This window comes from Pleurodeles waltl, chromosome 4_1 (assembly GCF_031143425.1).
Source record: "Pleurodeles waltl isolate 20211129_DDA chromosome 4_1, aPleWal1.hap1.20221129, whole genome shotgun sequence".
In the NCBI taxonomy this organism is placed as follows: Eukaryota; Metazoa; Chordata; class Amphibia; order Caudata; family Salamandridae; genus Pleurodeles; species Pleurodeles waltl.
The window spans coordinates 658437508-658465491 of record NC_090442.1 but is presented as its reverse complement, the minus strand read 5'-3'; the positions used below and the strand labels follow the sequence as shown (position 1 = coordinate 658465491).

The window sequence follows — 27984 nt, the reverse complement described above, 5'->3', positions numbered from 1 at the left end:
GTGTGAGGCGTAGACCAAGTGGCTGCCTTACAAATTTCTTGCATTGGGATGTTTCCTAAAAAGGCCATTGAAGCACCTTTTTTCCTTGTTGAATGTGCCCTGGGAGTAATGGGCAGTTGTCTTTTTGCTTTAAGGTAGCAGATTTGGATGCATTTAACTATCCATCTGGCTATACCTTGTTTTGATATTGGGTTACCTGCATGAGGTTTTTGGAATGCAATAAATAGCTGTTTAGTTTTTCTGATGTTCTTCGTTCTGTCAATGTAGTACATTAATGCTCTTTTGACATCTAATGTATGTAGTGCTCTTTCAGCCACAGAATCTGGCTGTGGGAAGAATACTGGTAGTTCTACCGTTTGATTTAGATGGAATGGAGAAATAACTTTTGGTAAAAATTTTGGATTAGGTCGTAGGACGACCTTATTTTTATGTATTTGTATAAAAGGTTCTTGTGTTGTGAACGCTTGAATTTCACTTACTCTTCTTAGAGATGTAATGGCGATGAGAAAGGCAACTTTCCAGGTGAGGAATTGTATTCCGCAAGAGTGCATGGGTTCGAAAGGTGGGCCCATGAGTCTTGTTAGAACCACGTTTAGGTTCCATGAAGGAACAGGTGGTGTTCTTGGTGGTATAATTCTTTTAAGCCCTTCTATGAATGCTTTGATAACTGGTATCCTATACAAGGAAGTTGAATATGTAGTTTGCAGGTATGCAGATATTGCTGCAAGGTGTATTTTAATAGAAGAGAAGGCTAGCTTTGCTTTTTGTAAATGGAGCAAGTAATTTACTATATGTTTTGGAGTTGCCTCTAGTGGTTGTATCTGATTATGATGGCAGTACCAAACAAATCTTTTCCACTTACTTGCGTAGCAGTGTCTAGTGGATGGCCTTCTGGCCTGCTTTATGACTTCCATACACTCTTGGCTAAGTTGAAAGTGTCCGAATTCTAGGATTTCAGGAGCCAGATTGCTAGATTCAGCGATGCTGGGTCCGGGTGTCTGATCTGTTGGTTGTGTTGCGTTAACAGATCTGGTTTGTTGGGCAGTTTGATGTGTGGTACTACAGACAGATCTAGCAGTGTTGTGTACCAGGGTTGTCTTGCCCACGTTGGTGCTATTAAAATGAGTTTGAGTTTGTTTTGACTCAATTTGTTTACTAGGTAAGGAAGGAGAGGGAGAGGAGGAAAAGCGTAAGCAAATATTCCTGACCAGTTCATCCATAGGGCATTGCCTTGGGATTGCTTGTGTGGGTATCTGGACGCGAAGTTTTGGCATTTTGCGTTCTCTTTTGTTGCAAATAAGTCTATTTGTGGTGTTCCCCAGAGTGTGAAGTAGGTGTTCAGAATTTGTGGGTGGATTTCCCATTCGTGGACTTGCTGGTGATCTCGAGAGAGATTGTCTGCCAGCTGATTCTGGATCCCCGGAATAAACTGTGCTATTAGACCAATTTGATGGTGGATTGCCCACTTCCATATTTTTTGAGCTAACAAGCTTAACTGCGTTGAATGTGTTCCTCCTTGTTTGTTTAGATAATACATCGTTGTCATGTTGTCTGTTTTGACAAGGATGTATTTGTGGGTTATGATTGGTTGGAAAGCTTTTAGTGCTTGAAAAACTGCTAATAATTCTAGATGATTTATATGCAGTTTTGTTTGATGTATGTTCCATTGTCCTCTTATGTTGTGTTGATTGAGATGTGCTCCCCACCCTGTCATGGAAGCATCTGTTGTTATTACGTACTGTGGCACTGGGTCTTGGAAAGGCCGCCCTATGTTTAAATTTATACTGTTCCACCATAGAAGCGATAGGTAAGTTTGGCGGTCTAGCAACACCAGATCTAGAAGGTGACCCTGTGCTTGAGACCACTGTGAGGCTAGGCACTGTTGTAAGGGCCTCATGTGCAGTCTTGCGTTTGGGACAATGGCTATGCATGAGGACATCATGCCTAGGAGCTGTAGTATTGTTCTTGCTTGTATTGTTTGGTTTGGAGACATGTGTTGAATGACCCTGTTGAAATTGTGGATCCTTTGTGGAGTTGGCGTTGCTACTCCTTTTGTCGTGTCTATTATGGCTCCTAGATATTGCTGTACTTTGCTTGGCAGAATGTTTGATTTTGCAAAGTTGACGGTGAACCCTAGATTGTAGAGGGTTTGTATGACTTGATTTGTGTGGTTTGAGCATTGTGTGAGCGAACTGGTTTTGATTAGCCAGTCGTCTAGATACGGGAACACATGTATTTGCTGCCTTCTGATGTGTGCAGCGACTACTGCTAGGCACTTTGTGAATACTCTTGGAGCGGTTGTTAAACCAAAAGGCAATACTTTGAATTGGTAATGTATTCCTTTGAATACAAACCTTAGATATTTCCTGTGTGATTGATGGATTGGTATATGGAAATATGCGTCCTTGAGGTCTAGGGTTGTCATGTAGTCGTGTTTTCTGAGCAATGGTAACACTTCTTGTAGTGTGACCATGTGAAAGTGGTCTGATTTGATGAATGTGTTTACTACCCTGAGGTCTAGAATTGGTCTCAGTGTTTCGTCCTTTTTTGGTATCAAGAAGTACAGTGAATAAACTCCTGTGTTTATTTGTGTGCTTGGTACTAATTCTATTGCATTTTTTTGCAGTAGTGCTTGAACTTCTATCTCTAGAAGTTGTGAATGGTATTTTGATAAATTTTGTGATTTTGGTGGTATGTCTGGAGGGAATTGCATGAATTCTATGCAATAACCATGTTGGATAATTGCTAGGACCCATGTATCTGTAGTTATTTTGTCCCATGCTTCGTAATATTGATGTATCCTCCCCCCCACTGGTGTTGTGTGGGAGGGGTGAGTGACGTGTGAGTCACTGCTTGTTGGTAGTGGTTTTGGGGCTTTGAAATCTTCCTCTATTCCTAGGAAATTGCCCCCCTCTATACTGGCCCCGAAAACCTCCCCTGTACTGTCCCTGGTAGGTGGGCGGTGCGGACTGTGAGGTGCTAGCTTGTGTGGCCTGACCCCGAAACCCTCCTCTAAAAGGTGTTTTGCGGAAGGTGTTATAAGATCCTCTGCTCTGCGGGGAGTAGAGTGCGCCCATGGCCTTGGCAGTGTCAGTGTCCTTCTTGAGCTTTTCTATAGCTGTGTCGACCTCCGGACCGAACAGAAGTTTCTCGTTTACTGGCATGTTAAGCACTGCCTGCTGAATTTCTGGCTTGAATCCAGACGTTCTGAGCCATGCGTGCCTACGGATGGTAACCGACGTATTAATGGTTCTTGCGGCCGTGTCTGCTGCATCCATGGAGGAGCGTATTTGATTGTTGGAAATGTTTTGACCCTCCTCAACAACCTGTTTTGCTCTTTTTTGCAGATCTTTTGGGAGATGTTCAATGAGATGCTGCATCTCATCCCAGTGGGCTCTGTCGTATCGCGCTAGCAGCGCTTGTGAATTTGCGATGCGCCACTGGTTTGCTGCTTGGACAGCAACCCTCTTCCCGGCTGCATCGAACTTCCTACTTTCTTTATCTGGGGGAGGTGCATCCCCAGAAGTGTGTGAGTTTGCCCGTTTTCTGGCAGCCCCTACCACCACAGAGTCTGGTGGCAGCTGAGAGGTGATGAAGACAGGGTCCGTAGGAGGCGCCTTATACTTTTTGTCCACCCTAGGCGTCACTGCCCTACTTTTAACTGGCTCCTTGAAAATGTCCTTTGCATGGCGTAGCATGCCTGGGAGCATCGGCAGGCTTTGGTAGGAGCTGTGGGTTGAGGAGAGGGTGTTAAATAAAAAATCATCCTCTACTTGTTCCGAGTGTAGTTCCACATTATGGAATAGAGCTGCTCTAGCCACCACTTGCGAGTAGGCTGTGCTGTCTTCCGGTGGTGATGGCCTAGTTGGGTATGTGTCTGGGCTGTTATCAGACACTGGTGCGTCGTACAAGTCCCACGCATCCTGATCTTGGTCGTCGTGGCTCATGGCGGTGTGAGCTGGCGAATGTGACGGGGTGTAAGTTGGCGAAGCCGGAGTTACAGGTGGAGGCGAGGGAGGAGGTGTTACCTTTTGTGTTGTTTGTTGCTGAGGAGTAAACTGAAGCGTTCTCTTTCGTTTGACAGGTGGGAGGGTACTGATCTTCCCAGTCCCCTGCTGAATAAAGATACGCTTTTGCGTGTGATCCACGTCAGTGGATTGCAGTTCTTGTTCAAATCTATGTTTCTTCATTTGAGAAGACATAGAATGCTCTTCGGTATAGGAGCCAGAAACAGGGTCTGATGTCGCTTTTTTCGGCTCCGAAAGCCCTGTCGATTGTTTTTTCGGCTCCGAGGTAACCTTCCTCTTTTTCTGTGCCGAAAATTCTTGGCCTCTATGGTCTTCGGCGCCACTGTCTCGGCGTCGATCGGTGTCGACACCGAACTCTCGGTGTCGATGCTTCTGTTTAGCACTCTCTCGGTCCCGAGGAGGCTGCGTGCCGGTGTCTCGACCGAAGTCGGACGATCTCGACACTGAATGGGCCTTTTTCGGTGCCGATTGTTGGTCACCGAGAATTTGGGTGGAGCCATGGCCGGTTGGCAGTGGCGTCCCCTGGGCCTTCTTTCCTTTTTTAAGGTTTGATCTCGACGTCTTACTCACAGTTCTTGTAGAGTGTAGCTCGTCGGAGTCTGAATCCTGGATGGAAAAGGATTCCTCCTGTTCCTCTTCTGTCTCGAACTGTGGACGCTCTTTTGGCGTGGACGCCATCTGGAGTCTTCTCGCTCGACGGTCGCGCAGAGTTTTTCGGGACCGGAACGCCCGACAGGCCTCACAGGATTCTTCGCTGTGCTCGGGTGACAGGCACAGATTACAGACCGAGTGTAGGTCCGTATAAGGATATTTGTTGTGGCATTCGGGGCAGAATCGAAACGGGGTCCGATCCATCGGCGTTGTCCTCCACGCGGTCGGGCCGACTAGGCCCCGACGGGGTGCCGAAATCTACCCCGAAGGGCACCGAGGCGCTTCGATGTTGAACGCGTCGTCGTATGTGTCTATCTCTAACCGGATCGCAACGATACCGTCGAAAATCTTCCGTCTTCAGCTAACTTTCCGTTCCGAAACTCGGAGCGACAGGAACACGTCCGAACCCGATGGCGGAAAGAAAACAATCGAAGATGGAGTCGACGCCCATGCGCAATGAGCACAGAAGGTGGAGTCACTCGGTCCCGTGACTCGAAAACACTTCTTCGAAGAAAAACAACTTGTAACACTCCGACCCAACACCAGATGGCGAGCTCATGCATACCATGTGTATCTACAGCGACAGATGCCATCGAACTATATTTTTCTATATAAAAACCTATTGGCCTGGAATTGTCTCTGAGTGTGTTCCTCATTTATTGCCTGTGTATGTACAACAAATGCCTAACACTACCCTCTGATAAGCCTACTGCTCGACCACACTACCACAAAATAGAGCATTAGTATTATCTCTTTTTGCCACTATCTTACCTCTAAGGGGAACCCTTGGACTCTGTGCATACTATTCCTTACTTTGAAATAGTGCATACAGAGCCAACTTCCTACATTGGTCGATCAGCGGTGGGGTACAAGACTTTGCATTTGCTGGACTACTCAGCCAATACCTGATCACACAACTAAATTCCAAAAATTGTCATTAGAAACAGATGTTTGAAATTTGAGCTATTTTTCTAAATTTTTAAAAGTCCTGCTAGGGCCTTGTGTTAGTCCCTGTTAGCATTTCTTTTAGAGTTTAAAAGTTTTGTAAAAGTTTGAATAAAGTTCTAGAGATAGTTTTAGATTCTTAAAAAGTATTCCAACTTTTAGAAACATAATGTCTAATGCAGAAGAGAATGTGATGGAACTCAACGTCACCCCTTACCTGCATCTTAGGATGTCACAGTTAAGGTCTCTCTGCAAAACCAAAAAGATTAAAACTGGTTCAAACCCTACCAAAGCACAGCTCCAGCAGCTTTTGTCAGAGTTTGCAAAGAACAACCCCTCTGAGGATAACCTCCCAGAAGGGGAAGCTAGTGATGTGGAGGAATTCCCACCTCCAGTCCTAGTTAGGGAGAACAGGGTCCCTCAAACCCTGACTCCAAATGTGATAGTCAGAGATGCGGATTCTCTCACAGGAGAGTCCAGCACCTCTGGAATCACTGAGGATAGCCTCAGTGAAGATGATCTCCTGTTAGCCAGGATGGTCAAAAGATTGGCTTTAGAGAGACAGCTCCTAGCCATAGAAAGGGAAAGACAAGAGATGGGCCTAGGTCCCATCAATGGTGGCAGCAACATAAATAGGGTCAGAGATTCTCCTGACATGTTGAAAATCCCAAAAGGGATTGTAACTAAATATGAAGATGGTGATGACATCACCAAATGGTTCACAGCTTTTGAGAGGGCTTGTGCAACCAGAAAAGTAAACAGATCTCACTGGGGTGCTCTCCTTTGGGAAATGTTCACTGGAAAGTGTAGGGATAGACTCCTCACACTCTCTGGAAAAGATGCAGAATCCTATGACCTCATGAAGGCTACCCTGATTGAGGGCTTTGGATTCTCCACTGAGGAGTATAGAATTAAGTTCAGGGGGGCTCAAAAATCCTCGAGCCAGACCTGGGTTGATTTTGTTGACTACTCAGTAAAAACACTGGATGGTTGGATTCAACGCAGTGGTGTAAATGATTATGATGGGCTGTACAATTTATTTGTGAAAGAACACCTGTTAAGTAATTGTTTCAATGATAAACTGCATCAGCATCTGGTAGACCTAGGCCCAATTTCTCCCCAAGAATTTGGAAAGAAGGCGGACCATTGGGTCAAGACTAGGGTGACCAAGACTTCCACAAGGGGTGACCAAAAGAAAGGGGTCACAAAGACTCCCCAGGGGAAGAGTGTTGAGACATCCAAAGGGAAAAATAGTAAAGAGTCTTCTATAGGGCCCCAAAAACCTGCTCAGGAGGGAGGGTCCAGAGCCTCTTCACAATCCAATTTTGGGTACAAGGGTAAAAACTTTGATCCCAAAAAGGCCTGGTGTCGTAGCTGTAATCAGCAAGGACACCAAACTGGAGACAAGGCCTGTCCCAAGAAAGGTTCCACTTCTGACTCTACTCCAGCTAACACTGGAATGGCCAGTCTCCAAGTGGGATCCACAGTGTGCCCAGAGCAAGTCAGTGTTCACACTGAAGCTACATTAGTCTCTGAGGGTGGGGTGGACTTAGCCACACTGGCTGCCTGGCCCCCTATTGTGCAAAAATACAGGCAGCAACTCTTAATTAATGGGACAAGTGTAGAAGGCCTGAGGGATACAGGTGCCAGTGTCACCATGGGGACAGAGAAACTGGTTTCCCCTGGTCAATACCTGGCTGGACAAACTTATCCAGTCACCATCGCTGACAATCAGACTAAAGTACATCCCATGGCTATGGTAACTTTAGAGTGGGGAGGGGTCAATGGCCTGAAACAGGTGGTGGTCTCCTCAAATATCCCTGTAGACTGTTTTCTTGGAAATGACCTGGAGTCCTCAGCATGGGCTGAGGTAGAACTTAAAACCCATGCAGCCATGCTGGGTATCCCTGAACTGGTGTGTGTCAAGACAAGGGCACAGTGCAAGGCTCAGGGTGAAAAAGAGGTGTTGGAGCCTGGAAAAAGGGCCCAACCCTCCAAGAGAAACGGAAAGAAGGCTGGGGAACCAGCTTCAACACAATAAGAAAAAGAGAACCTCTCTTCCCAGGAAGAAGTTCTGCCCTCTGAGGGAACTGAGTCCATGGAGTTAGGACCTTATCAGGTTGAGCTCCTAGGCCCAGGGGGACCCTCAAGGTAACAGTTGTGTAAGGGGCAAGAAACCTGTCCCTCTCTTGAAGGCCTTAGGCAGCAAGCTGCTGAAGAGTCCAAAGGAAAAATAACAGGAACACAGAGTCTATTGGGAAGATGGACTCCTCTACACTGAGGCAAGAGATCCCAAACCTGGTGCCACTAGGAGAGTGGTAGTGCCTCAGGAGTTTAGGAAGTTCATTCTGACCTTAGCTCATGATATTCCTCTTGCTGGGCATTTGGGACAGACCAAGACGTGGGAGAGATTAGTCAACCACTTCTATTGGCCCAACATGTCCCAGAAGGTCAAGGAGTTTTGTGTTTCCTGTGCCACCTGTCAAGCCAGTGGTAAGACAGGTGGACACCCAAAGGCCCCCCTCATTCCACTTCCAGTGGTGGGGGTCCCCTTTGAAAGAGTGGGTGTGGACATAGTGGGTCCACTTGAACCTCCCACAGCCTCAGGGAACCAATACATACTAGTAGTGGTGGATCATGCTACTAGATACCCTGAAGCAATTCCCCTTAGGTCAACTACTGCCCCTGCAGTAGCCAAAGCACTCATTGGTATTTTTACCAGAGTGGGATTTCCTGAGGAGGTGGTGTCTGACAGAGGTACCAACTTTATGTCAGCATACCTGGAACATATGTGGAATGAGTGTGGGGTGACTTACAAATTCACCACACCATACCATCCACAAACCAATGGTCTTGTTGAAAGATTTAACAAGACATTAAAAAGGCATGATCATGGGGCTCCCTGAAAAACTCAAAAGGAGATGGGATGTCCTCTTGCCATGCCTGCTTTTCGCCTACAGAGAGGTGCCTCAGAAGGGAGTAGGGTTTTCCCCCTTTGAACTTCTGTTTGGCCATCCTGTAAGGGGACCACTAGCTCTTGTAAAAGAAGGCTGGGAGAGACCTCTTCATGAGCCTAAACAAGATATGGTGGACTATGTACTAGGCCTACGTTCAAGGATGGTAGAGTATATGGAAAAGGCAAGCAAAAACCTTGAGGCCAGCCAACAGCTCCAGAAGTTTTGGTATGACCAAAAGGCTGCAATGGTTGAATTTCAGCCAGGGCAGAAAGTCTGGGTTCTGGAGCCTATGGTTCCCAGGGCACTCCAGGACAGATGGAGTGGCCCTTACCCAGTGCTAGAGAAGAAGAGTCAGGTCACCTACCTGGTAGACCTAGGCACTAGCAGGACCCCCAAAAGGGTGATCCATGTGAACCGCCTCAAACTCTTCCATGACAGGGCAGATGTAAATGTGTTGATGGTAACAGATGAGGACCAGGAAGCTGAGAGTGAACCTCTCCCTGATCTCCTCTCCACAGACCCTAAAGATGGTTCAGTAGATGGAGTAATCTATTCAGACACCCTCTCTGGCCAACAGCAATCTGACTGTAGGAAGGTCCTGCAACAGTTTGCTGAGCTCCTTTCCCTAACCCCTGGTCAGACACACCTGTGTACCCATGATGTGGACACAGGAGACAGCATGCCTGTCAAAAACAAACTTTTCAGACAGTATGACCAAGTTAAGGAAAGCATCAAAGTGGAAGTCCACAAGATGCTGGAATTGGGAGTCATTGAGCACCCTGACAGCCCCTGGGCTAGCCCAGTGGTCTTAGTCCCCAAACCTCACACCAAAGATGGAAAGAGAGAGATGAGGTTTTGTATGGACTACAGAGGACTTAACTCTGTCACCAAGACAGATGCCCATCCCATTCCAAGGGCAGACGAACTGATAGACAAACTAGGTGCTGCCAAATACTTAAGTACCTTTGACTTGACAGCAGGGTACTGGCAAATCAAAATGGCACCTGGAGCAAAAGAAAAGACAGCATTCTCCACACCTGATGGGCATTATCAGTTTACTGTTATGCCCTTCGGTTTAAAGAATGCCCCTGCCACCTTCCAAAGGTTGGTGAATCAAGTCCTTGCTGGCTTGGAGTCCTTTAGTGCAGCTTATCTTGGCGATATTGCTGTCTTTAGCTCCAGCTGGCAGGATCACCTGGTCCACCTGAAGAAGGTTTTGAAGGCCCTGCAATCTGCAGGCCTCTCTATCAAGGCATCCAAATGCCAGATAGGGCAGGGAACTGTGGTTTACTTGGGACACCTTGTAGGTGGAGGCCAAGTTCAGCCACTCCAGCCTAAGATCCAGACTATTCTGGACTGGGCAGCTCCAAAAACCCAGACTCAAGTCAGGGCATTCCTTGGCTTGACTGGGTACTACAGGAGGTTTGTGAAGGGATATGGATCCATAGTGACACCCCTCACAGAACTTACCTCCAAGAAAATGCCCAAGAAGGTAAACTGGACTGTGGAATGCCAACAAGCCTTTGACACCCTGAAACAAGCAATGTGCACCGCACCAGTTCTCAAAGCTCCAGATTACTCCAAGCAGTTCATTGTGCAGACTGATGCCTCTGAACATGGGATAGGGGCAGTTTTGTCCCAAACAAATGATGATGGCCTTGACCAGCCTGTTGCTTTCATTAGCAGGATGTTACTCCCCAGGGAGCAGCGTTGGAGTGCCATTGAGAGGGAGGCCTTTGCTGTGGTTTGGCCCCTGAAGAAGCTGAGACCATACCTCTTTGGTACTCACTTTTTAGTTCAAACTGACCACAGACCTCTCAGATGGCTAATGCAAATGAAAGGTGAAAATCCAAAACTGTTGAGGTGGTCCATCTCCCTAAAGGTAATGGACTTTATAGTGGAACACAGACCTGGGACTGCCCATGCCAATGCAGATGGCCTTTCCAGGTTCTTCCACTTAGAAAATGAAGACTCTCTTGGGAAAGGTTAGTCTCATCCTCTCTCATTTGGGGGGGGGGGTTGTGTAAGGAAATGCCTCCTTGGCATGGCTACCCCCTGACTTTTTGCCTTTGCTGATGCCAAGTTATGATTTGAAAGTGTGCTGAGGCCTGCTAACCAGGCCCCAGCACCAGAGGTCTTTCCCTAACCTGTACTTTTGTTTCCACAATTGGCACACCCTTGCATCCAGGTAAGTCCCTTGTAACTGGTACCTCTGGTTCCAAGGGCCCTGATGCCAGGGAAGGTCTCTAAGGGCTGCAGCATATCTTATGCCACCCTGGGGACCCCTCACTCAGCACAGACACACTGCTTGCCAGCTTGTGTGTGCTAGTGGGGATAAAATGACTAAGTCGACATGGCACTCCCCTCAGGGTGCCATGCCAACCTCACACTGCCTACAGGTATAGATAAGTCACCCCTCTAACAGGCCTTACAGCCCTAATGCAGGGTGCACTATACCATAGGTAAGGGCATAAGTGCATGAGCACTATGCCCCTACAGTGTCTAAGCAAAACCTTAGACATTGTAAGTGCAGGGTAGCCATAAGAGTATATGGTCTGGGAGTCTGTCATGCACGAACTCCACAGCACCATATTGGCTACACTGAAAACTGTGAAGTTTGGTATCAAACTTCTCAGTACAATAAATGCACACTGATGCCAGTGTACATTTTATTGTAACATACACCCCAGAGGGCACCTTAGAGGTGCCCCCTGAAACCTTAACCGACTACCAGTGTGGGCTGACTAGTTTCAGCAGCCTTCCACACACCAGACATGTTGCTGGCCACATGGGGAGAGTGCCTTTGTCACTCTGTGGCTAGTAACCAAGCCTGTACTGGGTGGAGGTGCTTCTCACCTCCCCCTGCAGGAACTGTAACACCTGGCGGTGAGCCTCAAAGGCTCACCCCCTTTGTTACAGCACCCCAGGGCATTCCAGCTAGTGGAGTTGCCCGCCCCCTCCGGCCACGGCCCCACTTTTGGCGGCAAGGCCGGAGGAGATAATGAGAAAAACAAGGAGGAGTCACTGGCCAGTCAGGACAGCCCCATAGGTGTCCTGAACTGAGGTGAGTCTGACTTTTAGAAATCCTCCATCTTGCAGATGGAGGATTCCCCCAATAGGATTATTGATGTGCCCCCCCTCCCCTCAGGGAGGAGGCACACATAGGGTGTAGCCACCTTCAGGGCTAGTAGCCATTGGCTACTAACTCCCCAGACCTAAACACACCCCTAAATTGAGTATTTAGGGGCTCCCAGAACACAGCAAGATAGATTCCTGCAACCTAAGACGAAGAAGGACTGCTGAGCTGAAAACCTGCAGAGAAGACGGAGACACCAACTGCTTTGGCCCCAGCTCTACCGGCCTGTCTCCCCACTTCTAAAGACACTGCTCCAGCGACGCGATCCACAGGGTCCAGCGACCTCTGAAGCCTCAGAGGACTACCCTGCATCTAGAAGGACCAAGAACTCCAGAGGACAGCGGCTCTGCTCCACAAAGACTGCAACTTTGCAACAAAGAAGCAACTTTGAAACAACACACGTTTCCCCCTGGAAGCGTGAGACTTTGCACTCTGCACCCGACGCCCCCGGCTCGACTTGTGGAGAACAAACACCACAGGGAGGACTCCCCGGTAACTGCGAGACTGTGAGTAGCCAGGGTTGGCCCCCCTGAGCCCCCACAGCGACGCCTGCAGAGGGAATCCAGAGGCTCCCCCCTGACCGCGACTGCCTGCTTCAAAGACCCAACGCCTGGTAAGGACACTGCACCCGCAGCCCCCAGGACCTGAAGAATCCGACCTCCAGTGCAGGAGCGACCCCCAGGTGGCCCTCTCCCTTGCCCAGGTGGTGGCTACCCCAAGGAGCCCCCCCCTTGCCTGCATCGCTGAAGAGACCCCTTGGTCTCCCATTGAATCCTATTGCGAACCCGACACCTGTTTGCACACTGCACCCGGCCGCCCCCGTGCCGCTGAGGGTGTACTTTTTGTGTTGACTTGTGTCCCCCCCGGTGCCCTACAAAACCCCCCTGGTCTGCCCCCCGAAGACGTGGGTACTTACCTGCTGGCAGACTGGAACCGGGGCACCCCCTTCTCCATTGAAGCCTATGCGTTTTGGGCACCACTTTGACCTCTGCACCTGACTGGCCCTGAGCTGCTGGGGTGGTAACTTTGGGGTTGCCCTGAACCCCCAACGGTGGGCTACCTTGGACCCAACTTTGAACCCTGGAGGTGGTTTACTTACCTGCAAAACTAACAAACGCTTACCTCCCCCAGGAACTGTTGAAAATTGCACTGTGTCCAGTTTTAAAATAGCTTATTGCCATTTGTGTGAGAACTGTATATGCTATTTTGCTAATTCAAAGTTCCTAAAGTTCCTAAGTGAAATACCTTTCATTTAAAGTATTGTTTGTAAATCTTGAACCTGTGGTTCTTAAAATAAACTAAGAAAATATATTTTTCAATATAAAAACCTATTGGCCTGGAATTGTCTTTGAGTGTGTGTTCCTCATTTATTGCCTGTGTATGTACAACAAATGCCTAACACTACCCTCTGATAAGCCTACTGCTCGACCACACTATCACAAAATAGAGCATTAGAATGATCTCTTTTTGCCACTATCTTACCTCTAAGGGGAACCCTTGGACTCTGTGCATGCTATTTCTTACTTTGAAATAGTACATACAGAGCCAGCTTCCTACATGCCCCTGAATACTTCTAGTGTTAGGCAGTTTCTGCCAGCCTCCCACAACTCTGTGGCCAGGAACAAAGCCTGTACTGGGTGGAGGTGCTTCTCACCTCCCCCTGCAGGAACTGTAACACCTGACGGTGAGCCTCAAAGGCTCACCCTTTTGTTACAGCGCCACAGGGCATCCCAGCTAGTGGAGATGCCCGCCCCTCCGGCCACTGTCCCCACTTTTGGCACCAAGGCTCGAGGAGATAATGAGAAAAACAAGGAGTCGTCACCCACCAGTCAGGACAGCCCCTAAGGTGTCCTGAGCTGAGGTGACCCCTGCCTTTAGAAATCCTCCATCTTAAGTTTGGAGGATCCCCCCAATAGGATTAGGAATGTGCCCCCCTCCCCTCAGGGAGGAGGCACAAAGAGGGTGTAGCCACCCTACAGGACAGTGGCCATTGGCTACTGCCCTCCCAGACCTAAACACACCCCTAAATGTAGTATTTAGGAACACCCAAGAACCCAGGAAATCAGATTCCTGAAACCTGAACTAAGGACTGCTGACCTGAAAGCCCTGCAGAGACGACGGAAGACGACAACTGCTTTGGCCCCAGCCCTACCGGCCTGTCTCCTGACTCGAAAACCTGCAACAGCAACGCATCCGACAGGGACCAGCGACCTCTGAAGCCTCAGAGGACTGCCCTGAACCAAAGGACCAAGAAACTCCTGTGAGCAGCAGCTCTGCTCAACAACAGCAACATCTTTGCAACAAAGAAGCAACTTTTAAAGAACTCACTCTTCCTGCCGGAAGCGTGAGACTACACCCTCTGCACCCGACGCCCCCGGCTCAAGCTCCAGGGAACCAGCACCACAGGAAGGACTCCCAGGCGACTGCAACCTCGTGAGTAGCCCGAGACGACCCCCCTGGATCCCCACAGCAACGCACGCAGAGAGAATCCAGAGGCTCCCCCTGACCGCGACTGCCTGTAACAAGGGACCTGACACCTGGACCAAGCACTGCACCCACAGCCCCCAGGACCAGAAGAAACCAAACTTAAGTGCAGGAGTGACCACCAGGCGACCCTTTGCCCAGCCCAGTCGGTGGCTTGCCCGAGGAGCCCCCCTGTGCCCTGCCTGCACCGCCAGAGTGACCCCAGGGTCCCTCCATTGTTTCCTATACAAAACCAGATGCCTGCTTTGCAGGCTGCACCCGGCCGCCCCTGTGCCGCTGAGGGTGTGTTTTGTGTGCCTACTTGTGTCCCCCCCCCCCAGTGCTCTACAAAACCCCCCTGGTCCACCCCCGAGGACGCGGGTACTTACCTGCTGGCAGACCCAAACCGGAGCACCCCAGTTCTCCATAGGCGTCTATGTGTTTTGGGCACACCTTTGACCTCTGCACCTGACCTGCCTTGAGCTGCTGGTGTGGTAACTTTGGGGTTGCCTTGAACACCTAACTGTGGGCTGCCTATGCCCAGAAATTGAGACTTGTAAGTGTCTTGTTTACCTCACAATCTAACCAATACTTACCTCTCCCAGGGACTGTTGATTTTGCACTGTGTCTACTTTTAAAATAGCTTATTGCCATTTTAACAAAATCTGTATATGGTATTGCTCTAATTCAAAGTTCCTAACTTACCTGTGTGGAGTACCTTGCATTTTATGTATTTACTTCAAATCTTGAACTTGTGGTTATAAAAATAAATTGAGAAAAGATATGTTTCTATATAAAAACTATTGGCCTGGAGTTAAGTCTTTGAGTGTGTGTTCCTCATTTACTACCGGTGTGTGTACAACAAATGCTTAACACTATCCTCTGATGAGCCTACTGCTCGACCACACTACCACAAAATAGAGCATTAGAATTATCTAATTTTGCCACTATCTTACCTCTAAGGGGAACCCTTGGACTCTCTGCACACTATCTCTCACTTTGAGATAGTATATACAGAGCCAACTTCCTACAGTGGGTGTAAGGAATCTGCAGCTAGATAGAGTCTCTACCAGATAATGCGTTACCGAAGGTAGGTAACTTGTTCATCTGATAGAGACTTCTAGCTGCAGATTCCTTACCTTTGAATAGATACCCAAGCCATAACCTCCTGGCGGCGGGCTGCGGATACCTCTACTACACTAAAGTCCTGTAGGACTGAATGGGAAAAGTGTCCATCTCTCTGTACCTGATTGTCCAGGCAGTAATGCTTTGCAAACATGTGCAAAGAGACCCATGTTGCCCCATGACAAATCTCCAGGACTGGAACGCACTGACCTAGCGCACTAACAGCAGCTTTGCCCCTTGAAGGAATGAGCCCTCAAGCCCTAAGGAAGCTGCTTCCTGGCCAATGCGTAGCAGATCTTGATGCAGAGAATGACCCAGGGCGAAATGGTTCACTTCTGCACTGCCCGACCCTTCTTTGCTCCAACGTACCCCACAAAGAGTTGGTTACTGTAAAGAAATGGCTCCCTGTTGCAGTTACCCCCCACTTTTTGCCTGATACTGATGCTGACTTGACTGAGAAGTGTGCTGGGACCCTGCTAACCAGGCCCCAGCACCAGTGTTCTTTCACCTGAAATGTACTTTTGATTCCACAATTGGCACACCCTGGCATCCAGGTAAGTCCCTTGTAACTGGTACCCCTGGTACCAAGGGCCCTGATGCCAGGGAAGGTCTCTAAGGGCTGCAGCATATCTTATGCCACCCTGGGGACCCTTCACTCAGCACAGACACACTGCTTGCCAGCTTGTGTGTGCTGATGAGAACAAAACGAGTAAGTCGACATGGCACTCCCCTCAGGGTGCCATGCCAACCTCACACTGCCTATGCAGTATAGATAAGTCACCCCTCTAATAGGCCTTACAGCCCTAAGGCAGGGTGCACTATACCATAGGTGAGGGCACCAGTGCATGAGCACTATGCCCCTACAGTGTCTAAGCAAACCCTTAGACATTGTAAGTGCAGTGTAGCCATAAGAGTATATGGGCTGGGAGTCTGTCAAAAACGAACTCCACAGCTCCATAATGGCTACACTGAATACTGGGAAGTTTAGTATCAAACTTCTCAGAATAATAAACCCACACTGATGCCAGTGTTGGATTTATTAAAAAATGCACACAGAGAGCATCTTAGAGATGCCCCCTGTATTTACCCAATTGTTCAGTGCAGGACGGACTGGTCTGTGCCAGCCTGCTGCTGAGAGACGAGTTTCTGACCTCATGCAGTGAGAGCCTTTGTGCTCTCTGAGGACAGAAACAAAGCCTGCTCTGGGTGGAGGTGCTTCACACCTCCCCCTGCAGGAACTGTAAGACCTAGCAGTGAGCTTCAAAGGCTCAAGCTTCGTGTTACAATGCCCCAGGGCACTCCAGCTAGTGGAGATGCCCGCCCCCTGGACCCAGCCCCCGCTTTTGGCGGCAAGTCCAGGAGAGATAATGAGAAAAACAAGGAGGAGTCACTGGCCAGTCAGGACAGCCCCTAAGGTGTCCTGAGCTGAGGTGACTCTGACTTTTAGAAATCCTCCATCTTGCAGATGGAGGATTCCCCCAATAGGGATAGGAATGTGACCCCCTCCCCTTGGGAGGAGGCACAAAGAGGGTTTACCCACCCTCAGGGCTAGTAGCCATTGGCTACTAACCCCCCAGACCTAAACACGCCCTTAAATTTAGTATTTAAGGGCTCCCCTGAACCTAAGAATTTAGATTCCTGCAACTTACCGAAGAAGAAGACTGCTGAGCTGAAAACCCCTGCAGAAGAAGAAAGAAGACACCAACTGCTTTGGCCCCAGTCCTACCGGCCTGTCTCCTGCCTTCTAAAGAAACCTGCTCCAGCGACGCTTTCTCAAGGACCAGCGACCTCTGAATCCTCAGAGGACTGCCCTGCTTCAAGAGGAACAAGAAACTCCCGAGGACAGCGGACCTGCTCCAAAAAGACTGCAACTTTGTATCCAGAGGAGCAGATTTAAAGACCCCTGCAATCCCCGCAAGAAGCGTGAGACTTGTAACACTGCACCCGGCGACCCCGACTCGACTGGTGGAGAAACAACACCTCAGGGAGGACCCTCCGGCGACTCCAAGACCGTGAGTAACCAAAGTTGTCCCCCCTGAGCCCCCACAGCGACACCTGCAGAGGGAATCCCGAGGCTCCCGCTGACCGCGACTGCCAGAACTCTAATTTCCCGACGGCTGGAAAAGACCCTGCACCCGCAGCCCCCAGCACCTGAAGGATCGGAACTCCAGGGCAGGAGTGAACCCCAGGAGGCCCTCTCCCTTGTCCAGGTGGTGGCTACCCCGAGGAGCCCCCCCTTGCCTGCATCGCTGAAGAGACCCCTTGGTCTCTCATAGGAAACTATTGAAAACCCGACGCTTGTTTGCACACTGCACCCGGCCGCCCCTGCGCTGCTGAGGGTGTACTTTTTGTGTGGACTTGTGTCCCCCCCGGTGCCCTACAAAACCCCCCTGGTCTGCCCTCCGAAGACGCGGGTAGTTACCTGCTGGCAGACTGGAACCGGGGCACCCCCTTCTCTCCATTGAAGCCTAGGCGTTTTGGGCACCACTTTGAACTCTGCACCTGACTGGCCCTGAGCTGCTGGTGTGGTGACTTTGGGGTTGCTCTGAACCCCCAACGGTGGGCTACCTTGGACCCCGATCTCAACCCCGTAGGTGGTTTACTTACCTGCTAAAACTAACAATACTTTACCTCCCCCAGGAACTGTGAAAATTGCACTGTGTCCACTTTTAAAACAGCTATTTGTGTTTTATGTGAAAAGTATATATGCTATTGTGATTATTCAAAGTTCCTAAAGTACTTACCTGCAATACCTTTCAAATGAGATATTACATGTAGAATTTGAACCTGTGGTTCTTAAAATAAACTAAGAAAATATATTTTTCTATAACAAAACCTATTGGCTGGATTTGTCTCTGAGTGTGTGTTCCTCATTTATTGCCTGTGTGTATGTACAACAAATGCTTAACACTACTCCTTTGATAAGCCTACTGCTCGACCACACTACCACAAAATAGAGCATTAGTATTATCTCTTTTTGCCACTATCTTACCTCTAAGGGGAACCCTTGGACTCTGTGCATACTATTCCTTACTTTGAAATAGTGCATACAGAGCCAACTTCCTACAGTCACCCACCCGGAACTCTTTTGTGCGGTCAAGGTAGAACGACAATGCTCTTTTTGGGTCCAGTCACGGGAGTCGTTCATCTTCCTTAGAGGGATGCAGCGGAGCAAAGAAGGTGGGCAGGGTGATGTTCTGACCCAGATGGAATGGGGTCACCACCTTGGGAAGGAAAGAGGCACAGGTTCTGAGTACCACCTTGTCTGGATACATAGTGAGACACAGTGGCTCTGTTGACAGAGCTTGCATCTCACTCACCCTCCTGGCAGATGTTATTGCCAATAAGAAGGCTGTCTTGATGGTGAGCAGCCAGAGGGAACAGTTGTGTAAAGGATCGAAGGGAGCACACATAAGAAATGTGAGGACAAGATATAAGTCCCATTGAGGCGCAGGATGAAACATATGTTTAAGCCCTTTGAGGAATCTATGCACAATGGGGGATTAGAAAAAGAGAAGGCTGATCAGGCAGTCAAAGGAATGCCGATAAGGCAGAAAGATAGCCCTTGAGAGTACCCAAGGCAGAACCCTGCTGGGCAAGGTAAAGTATAAAGAGAAGGATATCAGAAAGACGATCAATAGGCCTTTCTGTACGGTAATATACAAAGCGTCTCCAATGGCAGGAGTATACCGTTTTAGTGGAGAGACGCCTGGCTGCCAAAACAACTTTATAGACAGAAAGAAGGCCAAAAGCCATCAACTACCGCTGCTCAACCTCCACGCATGAAGATGCAGAGTTAACAGGTTCGGTGGAGAACCCTTCCCTGCTGCTGCCTCCCAAAGGGGCAGCCTGATTGGAGGATTGATGCTCATTTTGAGAACCTCGGGATACCAGACTCTATGTGCCCAATCCAGAGCCACTAGGATGACTTGGGCCTGGTCGTTCTTGATCTTCTTGAGAACTCTGGGTAGGAGTGGTATGGGCGAAAAGAGTACAGGAGAGCCTGAACTCCACTCGCAACGAAAAGCGTTGCCGAGTGATTGCCACCCTGGAAACTCCAACGTGCAATACTGCTGACATTGAGCATTCTCTGCGGAAGCGAACAGATCTAACCAAGGCTCTCCCTTCTGCTGAAACAGTCCTTTGCGCAACCTCCGGATGGAGATACCATTTGTGATCCGCTAGGCATCGATGGCTGAGATGGTCTGCCCTGGCTTTCAGAGAACCTGCCAAGTGTTGGAACACTCGGGTTATGCCCTGCTGTTCCAGCCATGTCCAGAGACGCAGAGCCTCTTGACAAAGGGTCTATGACCTCACCCTGCCCTGCTTGTTGCAGTACCACATTGCGGTGGTGTTGTCTGTGAATAACTGCATTATCTTCCCTTTCACAACAGGAAGAAATGCTTTCAGTGCTAGTCGGATCACCTGGAGCTCCAGCAAGTTGATATGGAGTCTGGATTCAGCTGGAGACCAGAGGCCTCTGATCTCCGCCTCTCCCAGATGGCCACCCCATCCCAGAAGTGACGCATCTGTCACTACTGTGAGATCAGGCTGGGGAAGGGAGAGGAGTCTGTCTCTGACCCAATCGCAGTTCACTAACCACCATCGCAGGCCTTTTGCAGTTACCTCCGAGATCTGAACTGTGTCTGTAAGATTTCCCTGATGCTGCGCCCAATGGACCTTCAGGTCCCACTGCAGAGCCCTCATATGCCATCTGGCATGTTTGACTAACAGGATGCAGGATGCCATGAGTTCCAACAGCCCCAGAGTCTGTTTCACCGAAATCCAGGATAGAGGCCGAAACATCAGTATCATCACCTGAATACCCTGGACTGTGCTCAGGAGGATAAACCCAAAACTGCACTGTGCCCAGAACAACTCAGATGAAAGGGAGCTTTTGAGAGGGAGTCAGTTGTGACTTCAGCACATTTATAGTAAACCCCAGCGAATGCAGGAGGTCCGCCATAGTCTGAAGGTGGGTGACGCGAGCCTGGGGCATAGGAGCCTTCAACAGCCAGTCGTCGAGGTAGGGGAAGACTGAAATCCCTAACCTGCGCAGATGAGCTGCTACCACCGGCATCATCTTGGTGAACACCTGAGGGGCACTGGTGAGACCGAAGGGGAGCACAGTAAACTGAAAGTGCTCGTGGCCCACCTTGAACCCAAAGTAACACCTGTGGGCGGGCCGGTTGGGGATGTGAAAATAGGCATCCTGCAAGTCAAACACTACTATCCAGTCTGCTTAGTCTAGGGCAGACAAGACCTGAGCAAGAGTGAGCATCTTGAATTTCTCCTTCTTGAGGAAGAGATAGACGTCCCTTAAATCCAAGATAGGGCGAAGACCCTGGTTCTTTTTTTGAATCAGAAAGTAGCGGGAATAACAACCACTGCCTACTTCTGACATCGGGAGCCTTTCTATGGGTCCCTTGGCCAAGAGAGCCATAACTTCCTCGCAGAGCAAGATTAAATGATCCTCCATCAGCCGTTCTTTCAATAGAGGGGCAGAGGGAGGGAAAGACTGGAAGGGGAGGGAACAGCCCTTCTATATGATCTGCAAGACCCACTTGTCTGATGTTATGGACTGCCAGTGAGGGAGATGAAACTGAATCCTCCCTCCAACTGGACGAACATGGTCTTGCAGAACCGTATTAGGAGGGCTTGGGTGCTGTGGAAGAGGGGGGATGCGTGGTGGCCGACCTCTGGCTAGACTCTCTAGGTCTGAAGGTACCACGACCTCGACCTCACACTGGATGCTGGGATGATGGAGGATGGTGGCTGACCTGCGGATAGCGTGGTACCACGCCCCTTTTGAAGCCTCAAAAGGGGCAAAAGGCAGACTGCTAGCAAGCAGGTGCAGAGAGGCCCAAGAATCTGTCCGTAGCTCAAGAGTCTTTGAACCGCTCAAGCACCGAGTCTGCCTTTACTTCAAAAAAGCACGAGCCATCGAAGGGCATATCTATCAGGTTTGCTTGCACATCGCCCGAAAAGATAGTCGTACAAAGCCAGGCATGGCGATGAAGGGCCACTGTCGATGAAATCGCCCTGCCCAGTGAGTTGGTCGTGCCCAAACCACACTGAATTGTAAACTTGGCTGCATTCTTGACAGCTTGAGTGAGAGTGTCCCATACGCCCTACAGGACCTGGGGCAGCTCCTGTGCCACCGTATCCCATAAAGTATGGGAAAAATGGCCCAATAGGCATGAGGTATTTACGGACCTTAATTCCGGGCTTGAGGAAGAAAACATCTTCTTCCCAAGTTGGTCCAGCCTATTGGATTCCCTATCCAGGGGAGCGGAAGGGAAGGCACCATGGGAAGAAGAGTCTTGAACCACCAAGTTCTCAGTGGTGGGTTGCTGGGTGACCCGAAGTTTGGGTCGGTAGGAGCTAGTCAATGGCGGCGTCCAATTGTCCTATTCGCAGGAGCCACTGTGCTGGGTTTGGACCACGTCCTCAGCAGGACATCAGTAAGGGCTTTGTTGAAGGGTAACATCGGCTCGGATGTAGCAACCCCCAGCTGAAGCACCCCTGTCAGGATGTTAGTCCTGACCGGCACCGTAGGCAACTCTAGATCCAAGACCTCAGCTGCTCTACGCACCACCACGGCATACTACACTCCCTCCTCTGTAGCCACAAAAGGAAGTGAGAGCATACCAGCGTCTGGAGAAATATCCAGTCCATTGGCTTCCCCTAGATCCTCATACTAGTCCTACTCCAATCCATAGCCTAAAGGGTCCTCAGACCCCTCCCATTCCTCACCTGTGCCTAGCGGTTCAAAATAAGTCTCAGGCACTGATCTGGGCCATGTCGGCGCCGTCAAAGTTGGAATAGGTGTTTTACGACGTTGTTCCAGCTCATCTGGAATGAGAATGGGGCTCGCACCACCGGTGGGGCTCGCGTCGACGTCAGGACTGGCACCGGAGGAGGCCGACTGTATGGAACCAGCATTAGTCTGGATCCAGTATCGGATCCCGGGGTTTCCAACAGAACAGAGGCTGAAGCTGCTGGCATCGAACCCGATAGGGCCCCTGCTGACCTTGCAGGGTTTTTAATTTGAGCAGGGATTGCTCCAGCTCCCGGATATTGGGGGAGACGCGAAGTGTAGGAAGTTGGCTCTGTATGTACTATTTCAAAGTAAGGAATAGCATGCACAGAGTCCAAGGGTTCCCCTTAGAGGTAAGATAGTGGCAAAAAGAGATAATACTAATGCTCTATTTTGTGGTAGTGTGGTCGAGCAGTAGGCTTATCAAAGGAGTAGTGTTAAGCATTTGTTGTACATACACACAGGCAATAAGTGAGGAACACACACTCAGAGACAAATCCAGCCAATAGGTTTTGTTATAGAAAAATATCTTTTCTGAGTTTATTTTAAGAACCACAGGTTCAAATTCTACATGTAATATCTAATTTGAAAGGTATTGCAGGTAAGTACTTTAGGAACTTTGAATAATTACAGTAGCATATATACTTTTCATATAAAACACAAATAGCTGTTTTAAAAGTGGACACTGCAATTTTCACAGTTCCTGGGGGAGGTAAGTTTTTGTTAGTTTTGTCAGGTAAGTAAATCACTTACAAGTCTCAGGTTTGGGTCCAAGGTAGCCCACCGTTGGGGGTTCAGAGCAACCCCAAAGTTACCACGCCAGCAGCTCAGGGCCGGTCCGGGGCAGAGGTCAAAGAGGAGCCCAAAACACATAGGCTTCAATGGAGAGAAGGGGGTGCCCCGGTTCCGGTCTGCCAGCAGGTAAGTACCCGCGTCTTCGGAGGGCAGACCAGGGAGGTTTTGTAGGGCACCGGGGGGGGACACAAGTTAGCACAAAAAGTACACCCTCAGCAGCACGGGGGCTGCCGGGTGCAGTGTGTAAACAAGCGTCGGGTTCTCTGTAGGTTTCAATGAGAGACCAAGGGATCTCTTCAGCGGTGCAGGCAGGCAAGGGGGGGGGGCTCCTCGGGGTAACCACCACCTGGGCAAGGGAGAGGGCCTCCTGGGGGTCACTCCTGCACAGGAGTTCCGTTCCTTTAGGTGCTGGGGGCTGCGGGTGCAGGGTCTTTTCCAGCCGTCGGGAAATGGAGTTCAGGCAGTCGCGGTCAGGGGGAGCCTCTGGATTCCCTCTGCAGGCGCCGCTGTGGGGGCTCAGGGGGGACAACTTTGGTTACTCACGGTCTCGGGGTCGCCGGAGGGTCCTCCCTGAGGTGTTGGTTCTCCACCAGTCGAGTCGGGGTCGCCGGGTGCAGTGTTGCAAGTCTCACGCTTCTTGCGGGGAGTTGCAGGGGTCTTTAAATCTGCTCCTTGAAACAAAGTTGCAGTTCTTTTGGAGCAGTGCCGCTGTCCTCGGGAGTTTCTTGTCTTTCTTGAAGCAGGGCAGTCCTCAGAGGATTCAGAGGTCGCTGGTCCCTTGGAAAGCGTCGCTGGAGCAGGGTTCTTTGGAAGGCAGGAGACAGGCCGGTAGGACTGGGTCCAAAGCAGTGGGTGTCTTCTGTTCTTCCTCTGCAGGGGTTTTTCAGCTCAGCAGTCTTCTTCTAGGTTTCAGGAATCTAAATTCTTAGGTTCATGGAAGCCCTTAAATACTAAATTTAAGGGCGTGTTTAGGTCTGGGGGGTTAGTAGCCAATGGCTACTAGCCCTGAGGGTGGGTACACCCTCTTTGTGCCTCCTCCCAAGGGGAGGGGGTCACATCCCTAATCCTATTGGGGAATCCTCCATCTGCAAGATGGAGGATTTCTAAAAGTTAGAGTCACTTCAGCTCAGGACACCTTAGGGGCTGTCCTGACTGGCCACTGACTCCTCCTTGTTTTTCTCATTATCTCTCCTGGACTTGCCGCCAAAAGTGGGGGCTGTGTCCAGGGGGCGGGCATCTCCACTTGCTGGAGTGCCCTGGGGCATTGTAACACGAAGCTTGAGCCTTTGAAGCTCACTGCTAGGTGTTACAGTTCCTTCAGGGGGAGGTGTGAAGCACCTCCACCCAGAGCAGGCTTTGTTTCTGTCCTCAGAGAGCACAAAGGCTCTCACCGCATGAGGTCAGAAACTCGTCTCTCAGCAGCAAGCTGGCACAGACCAGTCAGTCCTGCACTGAACAATTGGGTAAAATACAGGGGGCATCTCTAAGAGGCCCTCTGTGTGCATTTTTTAATAAATCCAACACTGGCATCAGTGTGGGTTTATTATTCTGAGAAGTTTGATACTAAACTTCCCAGTATTCAGTGTAGCCATTATGGAGCTGTGGAGTTCGTTTTTGACAGACTCCCAGACCATATACTCTTATGGCTACCCTGCACTTACAATGTCTAAGGTTTTTGCTTGGACACTATAGGGGCATAGTGCTCATGCACATATGCCCTCACCTGTGGTATAGTGCACCCTGCCTTAGGGCTGTAAGGCCTGCTAGAGGGGTGACTTACCTATGCCACAGGCAGTGTGAGGTTGGCATGGCACCCTGAGGGGAGTGCCATGTCGACTTAGTCATTTTCTCCCCACCAGCACACACAAGCTGGCAAGCAGTGTGTCTGTGCTGAGTGAGGGGTCCCTAGGGTGGCATAAGTCATGCTGCAGCCCTTAGAGACCTTCCCTGGCATCAGGGCCCTTGGTACCAGGGGTACCAGTTACAAGGGACTTACCTGGGTGCCAATTGTGGAGACAATGGTACATTTTAGGTGAAAGAACACTGGTGCTGGGGCCTGGTTAGCAGGGTCCCAGCACACTTCTCAGTCAAGTCAGCATCAGTATCAGGCAAAAAGTGGGGGGTAACTGCAACAGGGAGCCATTTCTTTACACGAAGTCAGACTGGTATTGGCTCAGCAGAGCCGTGCTCGGAATGTGGATGTTCCTGAGATGCCTCGTCAGCCGACTGGCATGGCAAAGTCAAAGTCTGCTTGGACTACTACTTCTTTTTGTGCCTCTTCCCCGAGGACCTCAAATGAGAAGAAGAGGGCTTGGGGCTCCTGGAGCGGTCCCGCGACCTCCTCCTGAAGCGGGACCGTGACCTCCTGGGAGTCGTGACTACCGACGTCAACTGCTGAGCCACAGTTCAGAGACCGCTCTCTCAAAGCTTTAAGGGCCATGGCCTTGCAGTTGGAGCACAACTTTGAGCCATGGTCTCTGTCAAGATACCACAGACATACCTGGTGGGGGTCTATCACTGATCTGGCGCGATCGCAGACACCACACGTCTTGAATCCCGTCTTCCTTGATGACATCTTGCACAGACGAAAAAGCTTCAACAAAAGAGTCAGAAAAAAGGCCTGCCAAAAAAGGCAGAGGGTAGCTTGATCCCGGAACTGCGCTTAACCGGTGCAAAAGAAAAAGAACTACCATAAACGCCAGGCAATCATGACATCACAGACGGATCTAACGACGCTGATGACGCCATGCGGAGCCGAACAATGCCACCAAACAGGGCAAGCATGGTATTGCTCAGCAGAAAAAAGTACGGATTCGAAGCGGACGCCAGGGAATTCAAAAGAAAGGACTCTGCAGCTAGAAGTCTCTATCAGATAGAAATAGAGGTACAGTTGAGAGGCTTTGTCATCCTTTAAACAAAGTAAACACATTAATTATTTTGCAGAAAAACGTACCTGGGCTTGCAGCCAAGTGATTAGCGTTTCCCTAATTAGTTGCTGCTGGTTTTCAGTCAATTCAGAATATCTGAAAGAAAACAGCATAACAATTAAAATAATTGCTCTGAAATATCTGTTTTACATGAAAACAAAGAAAGTAGACAAGAAGTAGTAAACCCAAAGCCAGATGAACACAACTGATACATTTATCAAATTAACTGGTGAAATCCACGATATGTCTGGCAGTAAAGACAGGGTCTCATTATACCGAAAGCCCTCTAACAAGGCTGCACCTTCCATAAACAGAACCTAATTTTCATGAAGATCCCCGTGTAATACACAGCTCATACTTTCAACAAAGAAGGGAAAGTAATACAGTCATAAATAGAGTTATGGGAAGAGCTAATGCTATAACAAAGTTTGGGTAGGCAATGGAATTTAAGTAACCCTTGAGAGACCAATACCCACAAGCTAGACCACCCACTCACTTCTCGGTAGCACACTAATCACTCCAACTATTTCACTTTCTTGTTCCAACTGAGGCACATACTGTGACTGACAAAGAAATAATTTTGAGGTGCACATCTTTATGAAGAGAAGAAAAGTAAAGAGGGCAAGAATGGGGCAGTGAGTGCATCCACATCAGTCTGTCAACATAAATGTGATCAATATAGTTAGGAACTATACACCACAAGAATACTATGAAATTAATCAAGGATTGGTTGTCACCAGTATCACTCTATAAAATGCATTTAATTGCTCAATTTGTATGAAATTCATATGTTTTTCCAGACAAAGTAAAGACATTTAGAAGAGCTACTTGTAAGCCTCAACAGATTGCTTTAATGTTATTAATTGGATTGGCTTTGATAACCTATTATACATAAGCATCATGAATCAGATGTCTGCAATTAACAGTGTAGTATAATATATTCCTGGACATTTCCTATTTAGCTAAGTAGCAATGAATGTACATCACTGATAGTGTTCAAAGCATCAGCATACACTTCACACATCATGTAACTTCAAAGATAAGGATAACTATAGGAAAGGCACAAAAGTGACCATGTGTTTGGAGGGGCACCTCAAGTGCCAGAACCCTGAAGAGTAATGTCTTATTAGGCGTGCGGTCCATGCTGGGAAATTCAACCTCGAAGGAATGCTGGTTTCTTTTGGTTTTGTTCGAAAGAGAATACTTATTGGAACTCTATCCAGCATCAGCTGTCGGATTCCAGTGACTTAGTTAGCCCAGTCAATGGAAATAACACTATTTCTTGATATAGAAGACAGTGATGGACTAAACAGTCATAAAAAATTATGGCTAGAATATGCTCTAGCAATAACTGAAATCTGCATTCTGAGACACTGTAGGATGCTGGCCTGGTGTGTGGTGGACACCTATGGTATTGGCACCTTATACCAGGTCCAGGAAATCCTTATTAGTGAATGTAGGCAGTGTATAGAAAGCCAGGGCTCTCTAGAGGTAGCTGTGGATGAGTAGCCAAGACTAATCTAGGAGAAATGCAAAGCTTATGCAATACCACTATAGCCACACCGCAACATGTCACACATGAAAGAACCCACACAGTGTTACAAAAATAAAAGTACTTTACTACAGTAACACTACACTAGATTACTCATAGGCAGTCCTCCCAACTGGAGGAAAGTACACTATATATACATATATGGCCAGTCGAAGTCTCAGGCCGAAACGCGTTGCCATAATTGTTTGGATTAACATCTGTTCGTGGCATTAGTCGCTGCAGATTCACATGCTGTGCACATCCCGCCATCTGGTGTTGGGCTCGGAGTGTTACAAGTTGTTTTTCTTCGAAGAAGTCTTTTCGAGTCACGAGACCAAGGGACTCCTCCCATTTCGACTCCATTGCGCATGGGCGTCGACTCCATCTTAGATTGTTTTTCCCGCAGAGGGTGAGGTAGGAGTTGTGTATGTTAGTAATAGTGCCCATGCAATGGAGTGAATGCGTATGTACATAATGAAGTTTAAAGTAATATATTTACAAACGTACAAATGTTTAAGATCTACTTCTAAACGGCTCCAGGCTCCCGGAGAGGCGGGTGGGCGCATGTGAATCTGCAGCGACTAATGCCACGAACAGATGTACACT

General features: G+C 49.0%; 1 protein-coding gene across 1 annotated transcript in view; it reads right to left on the bottom strand.

Moving 5' to 3' along the window:
• The window catches only part of XPOT (exportin for tRNA), a 710192-nt gene that overhangs the window by 569697 nt on the left and 112511 nt on the right, over positions 1-27984 (bottom strand). Inside the window, exon 5 of the mRNA XM_069229126.1 lies at positions 25874-25943. Within this exon, the coding sequence (XP_069085227.1) occupies positions 25874-25943 (70 nt within the window). The remainder of the gene's footprint in view (positions 1-25873; positions 25944-27984) is intronic.